Raw genomic sequence first — 21803 nt, 5'->3', positions numbered from 1 at the left:
AATGCAATTTTTCAAAGGTATTCAAAAGCCCTTTGATCAAACACCTGCAGGGAATGAGAGTGAAACTCTCCCTGACCGTGGGTCAGATAAGATCACCATGGGAAGGAACTCCGGGGCGGTGAGGAGCAGCGGGTAGGATGCCTGCCTTTAAGAGCATTCGAGAGGGAGGCAGACAGGGTGTTCAGGCCAGCAGCAGCCCTCGGCTGCGGCAGAGTCCCAGGCGCTGATACGATCTGGGGGGCGAGATCCTCTTCACAGTTAAGAGGTGATGCTGAGACCGCTGCAGGGGACGAGTGGGAGGTGAATGGCAGAGCTCCAAGTCCAGCACCCCCGTGTCCAAACCTCACTTTCATGTGGCTTACATATGGGGATTTTTATGTTGAAAACATCTTTAAAAAGAGAGACACATTTACAAAACTTTACAAGTAGGGAAGTATTCCAATCTTTTTTTTTTTTTTTAGAGGGAAGTATTCCAATCTTAATACAAACTCTTCTGAGTAAGATTTGATACAAACTTTGGGAGATTTTAAAAACTGTTTGGAATGACTGCTGTAACCATTAGTCACCACAGCCATTGTGACTGCAAGAGAATCAGTAGTCACAACACAGCACGTCCTCCAGTGGTTTAAAAATAGTACCTCATAGCCACCTGTTTTATTCCATGCGGACTTTCTAATTGTGTTCGTTTGGGACAACAGGGAGTTTGACATTCTTTTAAGATTTGATTGCTAAAAACCATTATTTTTAATTTCCTAGGGTACTGCTTCTTTGTGCACACTTTGCCTGGTACGACAGGGAATAGATGAATCTTGTAGACGTGCTCACTGTGCCAAAATGGAAATTGGAAACTGCCCCTAAACCTTTTAAAAGGAAAAGTCCTCAAGAGAAAAACATATCAGACCTAACCACTACTTAGGCAGGGCCTGTGATAGATGCAAATCACAGACTTCCTTTTTCTCCTGCCACAAATGTCAGAAACGCTTGGCATCTGAGTGCAATGCGTTTTTCCCCCTTTCTGAACAGCTCAGCTTGGAAAGGTCAGCATATCCCTTTGGGGGAAAAAAAAATCTTTTCTTATAAATTGGAATGTTTGCACACAGAACTGTAGGAAATGCTTAACATTTGCTTTGATGGGACAGCAATTTGTTCAATAGGGTGGAATTGTTCTTCTTTTTCCATTTTCGTGCCTATTTGTGCATCACAGGCACACGAATTACTGAATGCAACTTTGAGCGCTTCTGAGATCACATCATCCTGTCCACAAAACCAGCCAACGCCTTGGGCTTCCGAAAGGCAAGCTACGTTCCATCTTTTATTTACTCCAAGGGACTCATTTGTGAGAGACTGCTCTGAATAAAAGCAGTAATTTTCCACACACTATACATACTGAAACCCTGAAGGAGGAGGAGGAAGGGCGGGGAGGCAGAGGGTGAGGAAAAGAAAAACAGAACAACGGGTCCAGGATGTCTTGTTTCACCTTTGTCCACATTTGTTTCAGTGGATAGGACATCCAGTGTCCCATGTCTCAGATGAGGTCATTTTGTTTGACTCCTCTGGTTTACTGAAAGAGGGATACAAATCATTATGACAAAGCAAGTCACTGTTCATGATCAGCTGCCTCCAATGTGATAATCAACATAAATATTTGTGGTTTATGGAGAATTCTTCACCAGAGCCCATCTTTCCATCCGTCTTGAACCAATGAAGAACAGTGCTGAATTTGTGTGTTATATTGGTTTCTCTAGCAACAAGGGATCCCAAAAACAAGCTCATAATTTTTCTTAAGGTAAAAATACTTTAATTTAGCAATAGCCAAAAATAGTTGCAAGGAGGGACTGTAAGGAAAATAATGGCATCGAGGTATTGGTTGAGCTGGGGCTGGACTACAGGAAGGGACCTGAGTCAGCATGGCTCATTATTTTGGGACACTTCCGATTATTCACCTCCAGAAATAGTTTCCCTTCCATTTCAGCCAAATTGCTCTACAGCGTGCTAAGTGGCCATGTGTGTCCTGAGGCACATGTGTACTCCAAGAGAAGACACGCCCTATCAGAGACAAATCACCTCTCTCCACACCTACATCCTTGTGCCTGACGTCCCATCCCTTCTGCCCTTTTAAAGGGCTTCTCTCCTTCAATGAGTCCTTCCTCCTCTGGATTAAATCTCTTTTTCTCCATCGCTCAGCCACAAAAGCACACAACATTCTATCTCCTCTCCATATTGAAAAATAAATGCATGTAACTCGTATCTCCTTGTAATTACACCCACGTCCCAGCAACCTTTCAAAGTAAAACTTATTTTTAAAAAAATGAGCAGTACACATTGATTTCTACTTTTCCTCCTGGATTCACTCGGCAGCCCACTTCAATCTGGCTTCCATCTCCACTTCTCCAAAGAAAAGGATCTTGACAGTTGCTAAGACCTCATCAAAGCCAGTCGACATGTATCTGTTCTCATGTTACTCAGCTCCATGTTTGGATTTCCACACAGTTGACCACTCCTCTCTTAAATCACTGTCGCCTCTTGGTTTTCACAATACCACCTTCCCCTGGTTCTTCTCCTGCCTTTGGACTGCCTCTTCTCAGCTTTTTTGTTGGTTCTCTATCCTCTATCTCTATCTGAACGTGGACGTGCCCTAGGTCTGTCTTTGGCTTTCTTTCCTTCTTTCCACACTCTGGATGATTTCATCAAGCTCATGGTTTTAAATAATCTGTAAAGGCTGAGGAATCCCAATTATATGATTCTAGCCCTGACAATGCCGATGGCTTCCACATTCATATATGCAATGACTCGCTTGGCATTTCCACATACATATTTACTCAACATCTCAAACTTACACTCCCAAACATGTTTCTCTTTCCATTCTCAGTAAATGACACCATCACTGACCCATGTGCCCAAATAAAAACCTGAGATTCATCCTTAATTTCTCTCTACCTTTAACTCTACCACATCGCCTCCCCGCGATCAATCTCTCTGCAAATCACCACAGTTCGGTCTTCGAGTTTTATCTTTAGTCAACTTAATCTCTAGGTCCACTTCCAGCACCAAGTTGTCATAATCACTCATCCAGACGATTCCAGCCGTCTCCCCGCTTCCACTCCTGCCTGCTTACGATGCATTCCACACACAGCGGTAGTTTTAAAAAAAAAGTAAAAACAAAACGCAGATCATGTCATTGTCCTGTTTAAAAGTCCGTTCATATTTCTTACTGCACTTGGAATAAATTCAGACCGACTCTAGCATGGTCTACCTGGACCCATACGGACTAGCCTCTCGTCCACTTGTCTGAGAGCCCGCCTCCCTCAGTTCTTTCCGCGATCTAGTCACTCGGGCCTCCTTGTTGCCCCTCTAACATGTCCTGCCCTTTTCTGACTCAGGGCCTTTGCATTTGTTCTTTTTGAAACATTTTTTCCTTGTATCTTAACATATGTGGCTCTTTTTAATCCATTAGTACTAACGTTATTTCTTCAGAGATTTGTTCCTTACCTTTACCCCTGTCACTCTTGGTTGAGACACTTTATTTGCTTAGAGGTACTTACCATCTAAAATGATTTTCTTCATTTGTAGGCATGTTCTGGGGCTTTACAGACAGAACCTAAGCTCCCTGGGGGCAGAAGCTTTGTCTGCCTCCTTTAGTACTGATGGCTTGATCTGTTAAAGTGCCTACCACCCAGTAAGTATTTGTTGGATGAATTAATTCATTCAAAAGCTATTTTTAGAAGCCCTACTACGTGCCACATACTGTTCTACGTTCTTGACATACATCTGTGAACAAAACAGAACACAGATCCCTGCCCTCAGAAACCTAATACTTTAGTGGGAGAGATAGGCAATAATCAAGTAAATCAAGTAAAAACACAGTATATTTAAAAGTGGTAAGTGCTAGAGAAGGAGAGTTTCTGGGTGCAAACTTAGTCCCATCTCTTTTTTCTTTTACAGTGGAAAAAAACATTTGCTTTGCAGACACTTAACATCTGGCTTCTGAGGTGAACCATGGAATTGTGAGTGGTTTACCTCATTGAGATTTAGCTCCCTTACCTGTAAAACAGACTAATACCCACCTCACAAGGTTAGTGTGGGGGAATAAATAAGGTTATAGAAAATCAAATATTATCTCATCCTTCCCAGCCACCCACCCACCCTCATCTTATCATTCCAAGGGGAGGAAGCATACAGTATTAGCATGTTCTCCCTCTCTGTATCCCTAACATACTAAAAAAAAATCAACCCAACTTTTCTACAAATACTCAACACATCCTTAGCGAATAAATATATGACCAAACAAGTGTATGGGTAATTTCAGAGCAAACAATCAAAGCTACTTTTATTCAGAAGCAAAGTTTTTTTTAAGACAGTAGGAAATCCTCACCTTTCTTTAATAATTTCCCCCTCTTTCTCATTCCTTAAGTTAATTCCATTTTACAGACCCCTATTGATAAAGAAGAAAGGACCTATCCATTTAGTCTTTCTTACCATATACAGGAGTAAAACTAAACAGATAATTATTTTACAGGAGGATAAAACATTTATTTAAATGGAAACACTAATCTTTATTTTCATCATGCTGAAGTGTATGGTTACAAACAATTCCCAATAAAACACTATATAATAAGCAAAAAATAAGTTAATACATTGTGAACTTACATACAGTTTCATCAATTAATAGGTTTAGGAACAAACAAGCCATTTTACGACTCTGGAGCTACATTTAGTAAAAAAACCCCAAACACTCAAACCTTATCAACCCCAAGTAAGACACTAAGGAGCTATTCAAGACTTCTTCAAACCAATTACACGAGTACAGTTTTATTTTTGGTTACAGTCCCCTGCTGTGCACAAGACCACTGGAATGCTGTAACAATTACACATTTTTAAACGGCACAAAGCGAAGCAAGGAGCGAACATGCCGGCCTTACAGAAGCTGTCTTGAAAGTGCAAACTCTGCATTTTCTCTTCCTGAACCACTAGGAGAAGCACAGGTACCTCGGACGACACGGCAGGGTCAGGAGCATGCTTTCTCTACCACTGGTGGGACATTGAACTTGAACCACGTCTCCATGCCTTTGAAGATACCTCTCATTTCAGACAGCGAACAGGTGTCAACTAAATATAGTGCAAATCAAATACCGAGGAGCAAAACGACAGAGCACAGACCGCCACAGGTTGACCCGCTGTCTCCCCCCATCCTCCCATCCCCCCCCCCCCCCCCACCCCAGGGCAGCTCGGGACGCGGGACAGACTGGCACACGGCGACAACTTCTCCTCAGGTTTTGATGTGAAAGGCGGTGCGGCGGAGCGAATGCAGGGCGACCACGCAGCAGCCCCGCAGCAGCGCCCCAATGTTGTAGACGGGATCTGTCCCCCCTCTCTGAGTACTGAATGCCCACAGAACCGTGGGGACCACGGGGGCGGCCACGGCCAGGAGATCCACCAGGAAGCTGCTGCTCCAGTACTGCCTCCTGGCGGCCCCCCGCGGCAGCGGGACGACGACGTCCAGTCTCTCCTCCACGGAGCCTGCAAAATCCAGCTCTCTCATGAGGCGGTTTGCAGGGGCCGCCGGACCCCCCGCGGCGGATGGGGTCTCCACGGGAGACAAAAGGATGGCGGAGTTGGGATTTCTTGGCGTCAGATCAACCAGGCATGCCAAGAAGGACTCCGGGAAGCTCTCGGTCGAGTCAGCCCCGGACTCATCGGGAGACGCGGGGCTGGAGGGGCAGGGGTCCTGGAGCTTGAGCACATGCTGAATGAGCTCGGAGACCGCGGGGCTGTAGGGCACCACGTCAGTCTGCACGGCCTGCTCCACCAGCACGCCGCCCTCCTCCTGACCCCCCGCCAGGGGGAGCAGCCCCAGGGCCTCGGCCCCACACGGGGAGCGAAGAAGCTCCAGGTCGGGGGCCTCGCCGGTGGCGGCTGTCACCATCCCATCAAACAGATCTGTGCCATCGGCCCTGCCACCTCCCACCAGCAGCTCGCGGTCAGCCCCTTCCTCCACGACCTGCTCTTCCAGAGCCAGCCCATCCGCCATCTTGCCAAAAGGGGTGCCGAGGGGCAAGCTCTTCTCCGGGGAATCGCAGGGGAAGTCCAGACACAGCTCGTCCCTCAGAGAGCCGCTGTGCGCCATCTCCATGCTCTGAAGCAGAGACTCCAACTTCTTGTTCTGGATGTTTATGTCCACGAAGTATTTCTGGATGCCTTTATCTTTATCAGCCAAGCTGCTCCGCATCGTTTCGATGACCTGCCTGAGCTGTTTGATCTCTTTCCTGGCTTCCTTCAGGGCCAGCTGGGCCTCCACGCGGTGGCACTCTTCCTCGATCCAGTCTTCCCTCATGCGGGCCAGCTGCGACTTGAGCTCCACGATCTCGCTTTCCCTGCGGGGAGAAGACAAGCGGGGCTAAGGGAAATGTCAGCTTTCAGCCGGACAGACAGACGGCCATGCCCACACTCGGCCAAGAGCCGGTGCTCTTCCCCTTGAAACGCAGAGGTTAAATCAGTTTTGAGGGTTTTTTTCCTCACAGGTATTAGCCAGGAACTGTCCCCCCTTATTTGTAAAATAGCCAAAATGAGAATAACTAGAACCAGAATAAAAAATGGTTTTTCTTTCTGAGGGCTTACTACCTGTCAGGCAGTGTGGTAAGTATAAGCACCATCCTCTGTTCAGTACTTAATATTTGAAATTTTGTTATAGGAATGCATTGGAGCTTCTTTGCCTGCTTGTACATCCATCGCCTACCCTTTCCTACGTCTACACCGTGTGGAAGGAAAGTTCGTTTCACTTTTAATCATCCACCACAGACACAAGGCAGACTGGTTAAGTCTTAGCCCTGCAGCGTTGTTCTGATCATAGAATAATCTGAAAATTTTTTAAATTAAAAAATGCTGCATGTCGCAAGGACTTTGTGAAAAGCTGATTATTCTGACTCTTCTCAAGGGAAGAGGATATGGGAGCCATCCGACACTGAAGAAGGTCCATCCCACTGTTTCAGATCCTTCACAGGACCCTATCTCAAGATCTTTGTCGAAAAATTCTTCCTGACCTCTCATTTCTTCACAGTCAGTGTAAATACAAGTCCTCACAGTCTCCGTGGATATGAAGACCAGGCAGTCAGGATCGTGATCTGTATGAAGGGATGGTCAGTTTTGCTTCTCTTAGTTCAGATCGGACTATTCTCCAGTTCCATTGCCTTCCCATGCTTCCCTGTCATGACTGCTCAACCCCTCCAGTAGATTCCCCAAATCATAAACAAAGATTTCCAGAAAGTGAGGTCTGACTCATGCTACCCTCACCCTGAGTTCACAGCTACCCTGGTCAGAGCTTGGTGTGGCTATGCCAGAATGTTCCAGGGGAAAATCATTAAGCAGAAAATCTGGCCTGCCCAAGATGTCAAAGGTCTTTTCTGAGATAAGATCTCTTAAGCACCAGCTGTTTTTTGTTTTTTTTTTTTTGTTTTTTACCTTAACACTTAGCCAAGAATAACGAACCTCTTCCTTCAGCACAGAAATAGCCCTGCAGGAATCACAATACACAGGCCATCCACACTCTCAGAGAGAGAAACAGGGCTTGAGAGGGGCCCCTCTGTGTGACCCTTTCTGCTGGAAGTAGGGGACTATTCCTGCCAGTGTTCCTGCCGTGTAAAAATAGCCACGCTCACGCCCAACACTTCACGTCAAAGCCGTACACACCTAGAGAAAGCAGGGGATCCCCTCTAACCTGAAATTTTCCCTCAACCTCCTGAAGGAGCAAATCAGGCAGGAACATGGAATGGCTCTTTTGAAAGACCAATTTAAGGAATTTGGCAAAAACTCAGTGAAATCATTTTTCTTCTTGTCTATTTCTCTAGAGCGTGGGCTTGGATTTTGCTTGATGGGAAAAGAAAGTGTCCTGCATGGAGGGGAAAGGCACACAGATTCACCTTTCATGAAGCCGCCGCTCGGATTCCTTCAGCTTGGTCTTCAGGTGCCTCACAGTGACCTCTTTCTGCTGCAGAGGTGTCAAATACTGCTCTGGGTTTGGGGGCTTGACACCGTGATTTTCACCACAGGACATGTACCTTCCAGAGCGCCTGAAACAAGCCAAGCAATGAAATGTTCCTTCTTCTGTGAGAACAGTTAGGGCACAGCTAACAGCCTGAGAAGGAATGGCAGCCGTGTCCGGGGGTCTTCAACCTCAGTAAAGGTGCTTCACTTGGGAAGGGGGACTGGAACCTACCTGCCAACTTAGGACCTCATGTTACTTGGGAGACTGTGGGGAGGGTGTTTGTGGAGAAGGTGGGGACAGTGGAGAGGGAGGATTCTCTATGGCTTAGGGATGAGCTCATACAAAATAATGCACAATTGTGCACGGGCCTGCCTGTGGGTTCAGAGTAACCCACCGTTAGATCAGAGGACAATGAGTGGGGCGGGGGTGGGGTGGGGGGCGAGAGTGAGATGTCCTGACTTTCCACACAGTGTGCCACTGCCTAAACATTCTGATTGTTAGGAGCTGGATTCAAATTGTTTCTTGATCAATCCCTGGGTGAGGGTGCCGATCTGGCGGAAGTTTCCTTCTTCCAATGGGTAAAGGCCACTGCACCGTCACCAGAGTGTGGTTTGTAAGAGAGGTGCTCAGGGTTCGAAAAAACTTCCTGAGCTGGAATGTCAGCCTCTCTCAGGCCTGGCCAAGCTCGGGGCATCCCTGCTGTACCAAAGCGATGAGCGAGAATGACCACCCGGAAGGAAGAAGACGAGGGAGGAAAGTTGGCAGCATCTGCCCCGACTCTGGAGCCCATCCAGGCCGCTACACTGGCTCTGCTCCCCCTGAGCATGCTCTCTGTCCAAGATGACCCGTGTCCAGCTCCCAACCTTCTAGCGCTTCTTTTGTGGCCCGTTAGCTTGCATAGGTCCTTTTCTCCAGAACCTCCTGCCCCCCAGCCCCCACCCCCAGACTAATTAATTCCTTGCTTGACCTTCAGATTTCATTTCAATATCATTTCCTCAGGGAGGCCTCCTCTGATCCCTCCAGACTGAGCTGGATCCCCTCCTGACCTCTTAAAAACACATACAGCAACCGGTACTCACAGGATAACCTTAAATGTGTTTGTCATTAGATGAGCAATGTCTTTAGTGTCCTCCGGGCAGTAAGCCCAGGGACCCTCTCTGCCATTCACTGTCCCGTTCCTAGTGCTCTACACAGTGTCTGGCACAATGTGGTACTCAACCCCTATCTGATGTTTGAATGAATGAACCAACCCCGAATGACTCTTTCCTGTTCTAAGGGAAAGACGTCGGTCCCCCCTCTACTGCCCCTGTGCCATTTTCCTCCCTGGCCTGTCACTCCTCGGACTGTTAAGCCTTAGCAGAAACTATGCTTTGTGTTCTTTCTGCAGCTGCCCTTGAGGGATTAGCTGAGTTGGGGAAAGGAAAGAGAAGTGACTTTGCCACAGAATAAGGCTCAAGAGTTATATACCTTTTTTTTTTTTTAAGTTTCTAAGTTTTTGCAAGAAAACTTACCGAGGAGGGCAAATTCATACCCCGGAGCCCACTCACCTCATGACTGGGCTGCCGTCGCTTCCTTTGTAGGAGCCCGAGTTGCTACTACTTGGGGAGGAAGGCGCGTAACTGGGATGGATGTTAACGGGACTCAGCTGATTCCTGCACAGCATGGACAGAAAGTCTTTCTCCCGTGGGGAGGGCGGGCTGTTGCCAGACTTGTATGACGAAGCTCCATTACTCCGCCCATGGGGCCCTCGGCTGGGAGAAAAGCATGTAAAATGTTCACATGCCTGGGGTGACCAGGGTTCCAATGCTAGTTACTACTAAGGAAATCCATTGCACAGAGTTGAAAGGGCAACATAATTACTAGCAAACTGTCCTTCTGAGCAGCCCTCTTCCCACCTGCCCGAGATTTCTTTCCATCTGCCGTTAGCATGGACAACCTCATCGCCTGCCATTCGTGCAAATAGTTTCTGACCATAAAGCTTGCTTTAGATTAATCCCAAATGGCTGTTAAGAGCACACCCCGCGTCAAATATTGATTTGGTTGAGATCCCCTCTGGAGGCTGTGCCAGGACACCTGTTTCAGCTTCAACATGTTTGGGTTTGGTTCATGCTGGGGTAAGAAAACCAGGGTGGTTCATTTGGAGGATAAAGAGAAAGGGGATTGCCCACAGAGGAGGAGGAGAAAAGAGGAGAGATGAACATAGCCCACACAAATGTCTCAAGTCTATAGTTAAACCACCTATTTTTTTTCCTTTTCTTTCCACCCCCAATGACTTAACACAGCCTTTATCATTTAGCTGCTGAAATGGAACAGCCCTCTCCTGGCTTTCTGGCCTGTCGTCTTGCCCCCTCAGCAACTGGAGTGGCCTTTCCAAAATGGAACTGGATGTCACTGTCCTCAATGGCTGTCATGGCTGCCCCCATGCCTCATGAGGTCCAATCCCACCTCCCCATCCAACCCATCCTCTGCCACTCCCCCCTCCTCCCTCTGTATTCCAGAAGTCCAAACAACTTACAGTTTCCTGATGATCCAAGCTCTCCATTACCTTTATGTGTTTGAACTTACAGTTTTCTCTGCCTAGAATGTCCTCCTGCTCCCTATGCTAAGCCTTGGGATATCTCCAACTTCGAGACCAATGGGAACCTACTCCAGGCAGCCTTCCTGGATTCTTCCTTCTCTAGACTTGTGTACATGGGGCTCCTTAGTGGTCCCTAGTACCCTGAAATTTATCTCATGGCATCACAACCACACACTGTGTGTCCTTCCTGTTAGACGAGGGCGTTCTGAGGGCCGGAGCATAGTCTGTTCTGTCCCCACTACTTGCTGGCACATGGTGGGAGCTCCTGAAATAATGACTATTAAATGAATAAACTGGGTTGGAGCCTTGGCACTGCCACTTACTAGGAACTTAGGCAAGTAAGCTACTTAATACAAGGGGATCTGTAATAACCTTTCTTGCCTCCCTCGCAGAGTTGATGTGAATCAACGAATGCATGCGAGTGCGTTTGATAAGATGTGAAGGGCGATTCAGCTGCAGGATCGTATGACAGGATCAACTTGTTTGGACTTCCCTATTCATTTACTTCCAGAGATTTGACACCCACTATGTAAGGAAGCAACTTGAGAATGATGAAATTACTTAAATAGGATAACAGTTCGGTGTCAGGAATATTTCTTGATGACATTACAAGGAAACAGAAGAGAACAAGATACTTTCATACAGAAGTACTGCTTTTTGACCATCCCCCCTGCCCTTGCAGTTTCAAGTACAGCTGCACCCAACGGACGCATGTCAATGAGAAACGTGTGTAAATGTGCGTGTGCGTGTGGGTAAACTTGGCTCCAAAACTGCACTTATTTAAAATCAAATGTAATTTCAACTAGCTGTCAACCCAGTAAATCACATATAAATGAAACATCACCAAATTCTAAAGTTAAAAAGTTCTTTCCTTTTGAAATCATCCAGATAGACTCTGCCTCCTTTTCGTGAGAAGGGGACACTTTATATGGAACAGATGGACTGATGGCTTTGTGACAAATCAACTTCAGCAGCCCAGGGGTGCTGGGCTGAGCAGCAGAAAAGAACACGGGCTCTGGCTTGGATCCGCTTCTCCACACTTCACTTCTGAGCCTAGTCAGCTGGCCTGACTATTTCTGAATGTGACAGTGAGAAATAGGCAGGATTAACCACTACAAGCCAGGGCTGAAAGTAAAGAGCTAGCCCTGAGTTTGACCTGGGCAATACCCTTCTGAGTCGACCTTCACTAACGACCTTCTGAGACCCTAGCCCTGTTCCAGATGCTTTGAGAGCACAGTTTTACTTAATTTCAACCACCATGCTATAAAGCTGGTACAATTATTACCTCTCATTTACATTACATTAAGTATTCAGTTATGTGAAATAACTGTGGTTCAGGGGAAAATCTGGTCCAAAAATGCACAGCCGAACTAAGACTTAAATACAGATTTTTTTTTTTTTTAACTCTGAAGAAATGTCTCCTCACTTTACACAAAGAGAATATATTGTCTGGGGCTTGTAAACGGTATGTAGGTACTGGCTATGGATGTGGTTATTACCTGAAGAATTCACCACTGACTTTTACTGCGGAGCAGTCATTAAGATACAAATGAAATTAGATGGGGATTTTGAAGAACTCATCTGGTATACTGAATGAAGCAAAATCCCTTCAAGTACTAAACACTACTAAAGTACAATTAAATCTTCATTATATTTCAGGAAATGAGTGGTTAGAATATAATAGCTAACTTATAAAAAAGAAACTACATGCTTAAAAGTATCAGTCTTATTCCTTACATTTAGTTCAGTTCAAAGGCTAACACATGGAGGTACAAAGTCATGGCAAAACATTTTCAAGGAGAAGCCAGGGGTCCATGTTTGCCATGGCCACGGCCGGGCAAACGCGATGCTACTTTCCTCAGCCCACACTAAACCCCTCGGTGTGGTGGACAAGAAGAAAGTCCACAAGGAGGAGACAGAATTCTGCTGACCCTGCCCCCTCTTGCACACCTGAATACAGTGAATGGAAATGAAGAGAAAGAGAAGAAGGGAACCTCACAAGGGGCTAAGGAGAATGTCTATTCGCCTGATGCTGTCCTTTACTCCACGGCAACATTACCATTATCATTGTCATCACCATGGTCACTGTTATGGGCTGAACCGTGCCCCACTCCAAATTCATAATATAGAAGTCCCACCTCCAGTCCCTAAGAATGTGACTGTATTTGGAAACATCGCTTTTAAGAAAAGTAATGAAATCCAATTAAATCCTATCCAATTCGCCTAGTGTCCTTTTAAGAAGAGGAAACGTGGACACAGGCACAGAGAAAGGTTCTGCTGATGAAGCAGAGGCAAGATGGCCATCTCTAAGCCAAGGAGCGAGGCTTCCAAAGAAGCCAATCCTGCAGACACCTGGCTCTTGGACTTCCAGCCTCCAGAATTGTGAGAGGGTGACTTCCTGCTGTGTGAGCCCCCAAGTCTGTGCTCTTTTGTGACAATAGCCAGAGCAAAATAAAACAATCATCACCACCACCATCATCATTTCATCCTCATGGCCATCAATATTATTCTTACCACTACTGATGAAAATATCCACTTATGACCCTTTTACAAAATTCTGGGCACCATGTTAAGCACCCATACGTTAGCTCATTTAACTCCATGAGGAAGATGCCACTATTACCCCATTTTCCAGAGCAGTAAAGCTCGGAGCTTTGGTGCGTGTGCCAATAAATAATGGTGGCTAAACTCAAGCCATATCTCTCTGACTCCAAATTCCAAACCTTTTTTTTTTTTTTTTTTCTTTCTCACTTCTATCTGCCCTTGGTCAGATTAGGATTTTAGTTTAAGAAAGAGAATTCCTCAGGGGCACCTGGATGATGCACTCAGTTAAAGTCCAACTCTTGATTCGGGCTCAGGTCATGATCTCAGGGTCATGGGACTGAGCCCTGAGCTCAGCCTGGAGTCCGCTTAAGACTCCTTCCTCTCTCCTTCCTCTCCCTCACTCTCTCGTTCTCTCTAAAATAAATAAATAAATCTTCAAAAAAAAAAAAAGAGAGAGAGAGAGAAAGAAAGAATTTCTCAGAAATGTCAGCAGAGTTGGCCTTCTGTAAGAAGAGATCATTTGTAAATCCTTAAGTCTTGTTTTTAAAATCACACCAAAAATATTCTCACCAGCTCCACCTGTCACTTACTTTTCCCACCCCTTCACCCAATGCTTCTGCTCACCTTCCTCCCAGAAGCTGATTCTCCACAGAGAAAATTCATTTATTATAGGAGGAACAAGCCATTTAAAAGGATCATAAGCTATTACAAGGTTGACAAGGATACCCAACCCATCTAGGGGAGTCGTCCTCGATGCACAGCCCTGTAGAACACAAAAATTACGTGAAATGCCCAAGATACCACCTCACATAAATCTATTGACTATGCTCTGTGCCTGGGCCTGATTAAAAAAAAAAAAAAAAAGTTAATATAATGGATAGAACACTGCCAATTCCAATTTTCCATCTATTAAGCATGTATCTGATTTGCACATAATTCTACTTAGCTATTTTAGGTTTCACATATCAGTTTTTAGTCACTTGGAGAAACCACAGATTCCAGACTAGACAATTTTCTCTAAGTCACTCAGTATTGTGGACATTACCTTGGAACTTAACCACAAACACAAATTCTTTTGAAATGTTTAATAAAATTGATTTCTTTGACAGGCCATTTCTTTTTTCCTCTTGTTCTCTGCTCTTTGAGACTTTTACTATAGGTATGTGCTAATTTTCTTGAATGGGTTAGATAAATGGTTTATTCTCAGAGGAAGCCACAACTGATTTATACAGAAAATGTTTATATTCATATTCTGTGGTCCTGGAGGTACTTTATTTCCAAAATAGATTATGTTTGGGGCTAGAACAACTGCGCTTTTTCATTGTGGACTTCACTCTTTTGTCACAGTTTTGTCTGGCTTCAGTTTTGTTTTTAACAGTAAAACTCTGCACGATGGTGTCTCAGAGGTCCCTTTATAAACATCGGCTAAATGTTCTGCTCACTGAAGAGAAAGAGGAAATATTTGCTTGCTGAATCCCAGGAATGCAACTTTTTAGTAACTAATCAGTTTTTCTCCATGAAGGAAGGGACCTTAAAAATTATGTGGTCCAACCCTCTTTTTACAAACTTGGACTCTGTGGCCCACGGAAGTGAAGGGATTTGCCTAAAATTTAAAGACAAATCATCCTCAGAGGTCTTGCTGCTCACTCCATTGAACTGTTTGGGTCCCTGGCTCAGAGCTCACCATATCACAGAGGTCTCTTGGAAACAGCCTATCTTAAACATGCCATATATCCTATTAGTCTCAGTGGCCTTTCTCTGTGTGTTTTTTAAAAAATAATTTTATTATTTATGTATTTATTGTCTTTCTTTTCCTACTAGTGAATAAAATTTCCATGAAGTTTTGTTTATTGCCCTATCTCTAGACCCTCATAGTAGATGCTCAGTAAATACCTATTGAATGAATAAGGTCACTGATAGTAGAAGAGAATCCTAGGCTTACCACTTTTCCCACCAAATGTGAATGGTAGCTCATGACTTCCCACAGCCCCTCTCTTCCCGCAACCCAAATAGCATCCATGGCGAACATCTATTGATGCTTGCTACGCTCTAAGCACGGACCCACACTCTACATGTATGAACTAATAAACCCTACGAAGTGGGTATGACTGTAGCCCTATTTTATAGATGAGGAAACTGAGGCAAAGAGAAGTTAAGCAACTTGCTCAGGGCCACACAGACTGTAAGGGGTGGAGCGGGCCCTCACACCCAGGCAGCTCGGGCTCCAGAGCCCACATCTGTAGCACTTCTGCTCTCACACCTCTTGTGGTGATGGCCACCACGTCTATGAACTTTATTCTCTTTTCACCCCTTCCCCAAGTGAACGCTGGGAGTAATCAGGGCTCACTATGTCTTTTTCACGAGGATAAAATGCAAACTCAGCTAGTGGAAAGAAATGGTGAAGTCAGAGGCTTCACAGCTGAGATGAAAGATTCATGCAGGGGAGGCAGGTAGGAAGTGGAAACTGGTAGCTGGATACCAGGTAAGTACACAGGTGAGTGAGGGAAGGGGATGGGAGAGAAGGGTGAGTGGCCACACAGCCAAGGCCTGGATGAGAGACGGCCACGGGCAGACATACCCTGGCCAAGCCCTGTGACCGCAGCTGGGAAGACAGTGAAAAGTGCCAATTTCAAATCATTATGGAAAACAAAAACTGCTCACTGAGTAATAACAAAATATGAACTGACAGTTCATCTAGGTGGTTCCACAGGAACGTAAAGGACAGGTAAAGTCACCTGTGTAAAGCGTCTTAATAATTACAGAGCAGGAAACCGTGCCTACTTGCGTGAAAAAGAGGACCGCTTGCTTCCCGGGGCAGACATATGGACCTCAGGAGCGGAAATGCTGCCCGTGCTGCTGGAGGAGCTAAAATCCGCTTCACTACCTGAAAAACAACAGGGGGGAGAGAGAGAGGTGTGAAGGAAAGAAACCTGAGAACAGGCTGGCCACTTCCCTGCCTGGCCAGGCCCCCAGGTCCCCGCAGGGGCACACTCCAGCTCAGCAAGTGGCAGGATTCCAGAGCTTCCCGGCTCTCAGCCCCTTTCCTCAAAGCAAACAAGAGAAGGTGCGAGAACGAGGACAATATTTCATAAACACAGTTTAGAAGCCCAGCAGGGCTGGTTTCATAAAGACCGATCTTCCTGTGGACACTCCCTGGTGGCCGAGGTGGGGACAGACACGCAGGGCTCTTCCTGTGCGTCCTCAGCCCTCCCTCGGCCACAGGAACGTTCTGGCCCAAACTTAAGGCAGAAGGAAGAGCATGCCTGTCAGTCCCAGAGTCGTTTTTCCAGAAGAGTGTATCTTTGGACTTTTTTTTTTTTAATCTTTTTTTTTATCTTTTTTTTTTTTTTTTTTTTTTTTTTTTATCTTTGGGCTTTTGCAGTCAGCTAGCCATTCCTGAATCTGGCCCTTTTAGGTCTGGAGAGAATCAGCCAGGGAGAAGCAGCGGGGAGGACAGTGAGGAGGGTTCCAGACGTGTCCTTGAACCCTTTCTGATGAGTGACTCTGACTGCTCTGATGCTTTTCTTTTCTTTTTAAAGATTTTATTTATTTATTTGATGGATGGAGATCACAAGGAGGCAGAGAAGTAGGCAGAGATAGAGGAGGAAGCAGGCTCCCTGCTGAGCAGAGAGCCCGACCCGGGGCTCGAACCCAGGTCCCTGGGATCATGACCTGAGCTGAAGGCAGAGGCTTTAAACCACTGAGCCACCCAGGCACCCCTGCTGCTTTTCTACTAAGAACACAACCTTCACGGGGGACCTGGGTGGCTCAGTCATTAAACGTCTGCCTTGAGCTCAGGTCATGATCCCAGGGTCCTGGGATCAAGCCCTGCATTGGGCTCCCTGCTCACTGGAGAGCCTACTTCTCCCTCTTCTCCCTCTCCCACTCCCCCTGCTTGTGTTCCCTCTCCCTGTGTCTCTGTCAAATAAATAAATAAAATCTTAAAAAAAACAAAAAAAAAACAAAAAAAACAACACATCCTTCACAAAAAGCCAGAACTGAACATTTCCAAGCAGAATGAAGAAAGTTCACAGTGACAATGATGGAAACTGGGGTTATAGGGATGTGTGACATTGTAGTCGGGGGAGGAGGAGGGAGATTGTTCATTAGTTTACAAAATCACGTTACATTTTGAGTACAGACTACAGATTGTTATGTAATTAGAAACATGTTGCGTGGCAGAATAATTAATATAAATTCATTTCTAACAAAAACATACAGAGTTCTGAAATGGTAATATTAGAACTATTCCATGGATTGCCTTGGAGAGTGAAGGAGAGTGGAAGAGGCAAAAAAAGAACAAATGGGAAGAAGGAAGAGACGATTTTTAAAAAAGGTAAAATGCTATAAGCTTTTGGAAAATAAATCTAGGTGTACGGTTTTATTTGACCTTATCTCTCAACTCCTACAACAGTTCTTAACTCTTCTGGTCTAGAACCCAGAGCCAGCTCACATTTCTGGGTTGAGAAAAATAGGAATGACCTAAAACCTTTGAGTTTCTTTTTTTATTTTTTATTTTTTACTTTTCAGTGTACTAGAATTCATTGTTTATGCACCACACCCAGTGCTCCATACAATCCGTGCCCTCCACAATACCCACCACCAGGCTGACACAACCTCCCACCCCCCGCCCCTTCAAAACCCTCAGATTGTTTTTCAGAGTCCGTAGTCTCTCATGGTTCATTTCCCCCTCCAATTTCCCTCAACTCCCCTCTCTTCTCCATCTCCCCATGTCCTCCGTGTTAAAAACCTTTGAGTTTCTAACAAGCAGTAAGCTATAATTATCATCAAAATAATAACTATTTATTGAGTGCCTACTAGGCACCAGACCCTCTAGGACAAGTTTTCTATTCTTTGTATCTGTTAATCTTGACAGCTCTGTAAAGCAGACGTCAACCTCGCTATTCTACTACTGAAGAAATCAAAACTGATTTGCCCAAGGCTTGTGGGGGACAAATCCTGGTCAGGACCAAGTCTCCATGCCACTTCTCCACACCATGCTGCATCTTCAAGAAGGCAGTGGGAAGGGCACCTGGGTGGGAAGAGCCTCTGCCTTTGGCTCAGGTCATGATCCCAGGGTCCTGGGATCGAGCCCTGCATCGGGCTCTATGTGCAGCGGGGAGGCTGCTTCCTCCTCACTCTCTCTCTGCCTGCTTCTCTGCCTATTTGTGATCTCCATCTGTCAAATAAATAAAATCTTAAAAAAAAAAAAAAAAGGCAATGGGAAGAAGGAGGGCACTGGGGAGCTTCCTGGATACACTATATACTCCTGTTTCCCTAATGCCCAAGAGGACCCACTGGTACAAGATGCAGCCAGACTGGCCCACTGGTGAACAGATGCTCTCACTGACAAGTTGTATTAATTTTGCTAGAAGGAAAGGCAATGGCAGGGCAGAGACAGAAGTCCCTTCCTGGACTCCCAGCACCTCTCTGGAAGTTCATCCTTCTGGAAAAGACACCAAAAATGGCCGCTTAGCACAGATGATGGCAGTGAATCCTAATTCCCAACAGAAGTCCAGGAGAATTAGGCAGTTTATCAGGACTGAGAGTGGCTATTCCTTCTGGATTTCAGAGACTCTGTCTAATGTTGTAACGGGCTCCCCAAATGTAATTGGTTCCCTCTGAGTAACGCACTAGCTAAACCCCAGTATTTTACAGTCTCAAAGATTCATGATTGGTAGTGCTATCTGGCAATATGCTAGTCCTGACCTCCTAATTCCACCAGCCCTGTCTGCTAGGAAATCATCAGGTTAGTGACTAAGTGATAAAGGCAGACAGTTTTCAAAAAACAGATCCTGTGGATGCAGCCACCAGGCTCGAGAGACGATTTTCTAACGTAAGATTATGACTCCGAAACACCCAATTTTCATCCCTTAAAAGAAACGCAAAATCCCACCAATTATAACTTAACTACCTGAATAAAAACAGAAATTCTACAACAGAAACAGACCAGACAACTGCTGAAAATCCATTGTCTCCTCAAGATGCCTTTGATCTGTGGTAATTATGTACTCTGAACTGAAGGGACGAGTTCGCTCTCCACCTCACTGCTATTGGAACTTGACATATTGACTCCTAGGTATGGGCGGGGCCCACGTTTGTTTCTATACTTCTCTATCTTACCTTCTGGAAGAGGTTAGAAGATTCATGAAGGGTACCCAGCGGCTGCATGCAGGACCGAGTAAGAGGATAGAGAAAAACATCGACGCTACTTAACACCATTTCACTTTGCAATGTTTTAAAATATATTTTCAGTTTGGTTAATGCAAGGTAAAGTCAACACACTCTTCTTAAGGGATATGCAGAAAGGTCAATTGTATTACATTATCTGATACCCAAACTCTTTCCATTTACTAAGCAAGATGACTAAGAGGAAGACTGGAGATCTGAAAGTCCCCGTTTACCTACCAGCTGCCAACAAAGACTCCAGGAAGGAGAGGCTCTCTCTACTTGTTTCCTTTAATCAGCGTGTGCAACTAGGTTAGTGCTGTGGGGATTGTAGCTCAAGGATCATGGATATTATTCAAACCATACACAGACAGCACCTAACCTAAAAACACAGGCCCTATGTCGGACAGCCTGGGTTCAAATCCCACCACTACTTCTCACTAGATGGGGCCCTTCCAGCAAGTTACTTCACCTTTCTGCGCTTCAGTTTCTCCATCTGTTACACGGAGATGATAATCATGGATTCTGCCTCTTAACGTTATTGTAAGCAAGGAATATGTGTGTGTGTGTGTGTGTGTGTGTGTGTGTGTGTGTGTGTGTATTTACAAACACATGCATATACACACACACATATAAACTACCTGACCCCTTGTAAGGTCTCAATAAATGTTAGCCATTCTTCTCCTGCAGGGGTTAAAAAGACAACTTTTATTACACATTTCCTTTGTAGGAAATTTAGAAAACAGCAATGATCTGCAAGACAAAATGTGGTCTATTATTCCATCACCAAAAAATAACTAAAGTTAACTTTTTGGTGTATAATTACTCAGCATTCCTAGTTAATACATTACTATGTAGCCTAATTGCTTTTCTTTTAATATGTGAATATCTTGAAAATACACTACAGTTTAGGTTTATATATATATATATCCATATATATATATATATATACACACACACTATATATATACACACACACATATATATATAATATATTTAAGATATATTTATATATATATTTAAGATTTATTTGAGAGATTGAGAGAGCAGGGGGAGGGACAGAGGGAGAAGGAGAGGGAGAGAGAAACTCAAGCAGACTCGGTGCTGAGTGTAGAGTATGAAGTGGGGCTCGATCTCACAACCTTGAGATCACGACCTGAGAGGAAAACAAGAGTCAGATGCTTAACTGAGCCACCCAGGTGCCCCTGTGTTGTGTTCTATTAAATCAGTGAGTATATAGGCTATGTTCAATTTTTGTATTATGAGTAACAAACACTATGTGCCAGAAACCATTCTAAGCATATTTACTTATCAACTCATTTACTTCCCATGATAGTACAGACCTTATGAGGTAGGGACAATTATCAGTCCCTGTTGCAGACGAGGCAGAAAAGTTGAGTGACATGCACCAGGGGAGACAACTATCAAGAGGTGGAGGCAAGACTTGTACTTAGGCCAAGAAGGCCAAGGAGACTCCTCGCTGAGCTGGGAGCCCAAGGCAGGGCTCAATGCAGGACCCTGAGATCATGACCCGAGCTGAAGGCAGACGCTTAACCAACTGAGCCACCCAGGTGCCCCCTTGTCTGCTATTCTTTAGAATCAATGCCTGAAAGAATTTTTAAGCCAAAGGATATGCTCAATTTCAAGAAATTTCATATTGCATCGCATATATTTTTGGATGGCATTAGCCTAAAGCAGTTTTTGTGGTCAAGAGCGTGTTTGTCTCCACGTGCCTGTGTGTAGATAACTGACCTCGAATCTGATGTCACAGAGAATACTTGGAAAGAGCGCAGGACACAGTATTTGCTGTCGCAGACTTGTGTTTGAACAGCTAAAGGGAGTTTTAAATGCATGCCTAAGTTATCCTCATCAGTATTGTCTCTGATCAGCTGCTGGCGTTGGTGGAGCAGGATTCCAGGACTGAAAGCACTGGATGAACTTGATGACCTCTACTTCCTGATGCCAATGTCTTGGTGACTGCACATCCCGCGGCAGAAGGCATTCTCCAACTAGTGAGCTCTGCTCCCTGGCCTCCAGAAACTCTGGTGGCCTTTGCTTGTAGTACCGCTGGTTCTCTTGAGAGACATGACTCTTTTTCATGTTAGGGCAATAAGCATTCTGTCCATGTGATGGTGAGGCCAGGAATGAGAGAAGGAAGGAAAAATGGAAACAAAAAGAGTATGTGCAAAAACTGACAACTAGACTTCTTTTTTTGAAACACTGCCTGCGAACTGGTCTCTTAGGACATTATTATTTTTGCTTTCAGGAGACTATGGAGTCCTCAGACATCAGAACATCACAAGCCTCTGAAAACAGAGTCTACTAAGCTGTGTTAAGCCATTCTAAACAACTGATTGAAGCAACCCCAAACCTTTCTTTATCCTTTGTCATCACAAAGCTATCAAATTAATTCAGGTTGGCCACCTACATCCCTACCTCAAACAGAGCAACAAATTAAAAAGGGAAAAAACAAAAACAAAAAAATAGTTCCCCATCCCTTCTCCCCCACCCCCAACACACACACAGATACACGGA

General features: G+C 45.0%; 1 protein-coding gene across 7 annotated transcripts in view; it reads right to left on the bottom strand.

Annotated features, from left to right (window-relative positions):
- Window positions 1-4294: 4294 nt before the first annotated feature.
- Window positions 4295-21803, bottom strand: part of SYBU (syntabulin) — a 112610-nt gene continuing 95101 nt past the window's right edge. For all 7 annotated transcript variants that reach the window (XM_047726401.1, XM_047726398.1, XM_047726395.1 and 4 more), the window contains 4 exons: window positions 15882-15984; window positions 9526-9729; window positions 7914-8063; window positions 4295-6371 (listed from right to left, as the gene is read on the bottom strand). In XM_047726401.1, the coding sequence (XP_047582357.1) occupies window positions 5267-6371; window positions 7914-8063; window positions 9526-9729; window positions 15882-15984 (1562 nt within the window). In that variant the 3' untranslated portion in view covers window positions 4295-5266. The remainder of the gene's footprint in view (window positions 6372-7913; window positions 8064-9525; window positions 9730-15881; window positions 15985-21803) is intronic.

Source organism: Lutra lutra, chromosome 4 (assembly GCF_902655055.1).
Source record: "Lutra lutra chromosome 4, mLutLut1.2, whole genome shotgun sequence".
Lineage (NCBI taxonomy): Eukaryota > Metazoa > Chordata > Mammalia > Carnivora > Mustelidae > Lutra > Lutra lutra.
Note: the sequence above shows the minus strand (reverse complement) of the source record. Positions and strands in the feature narration are given on the sequence as shown.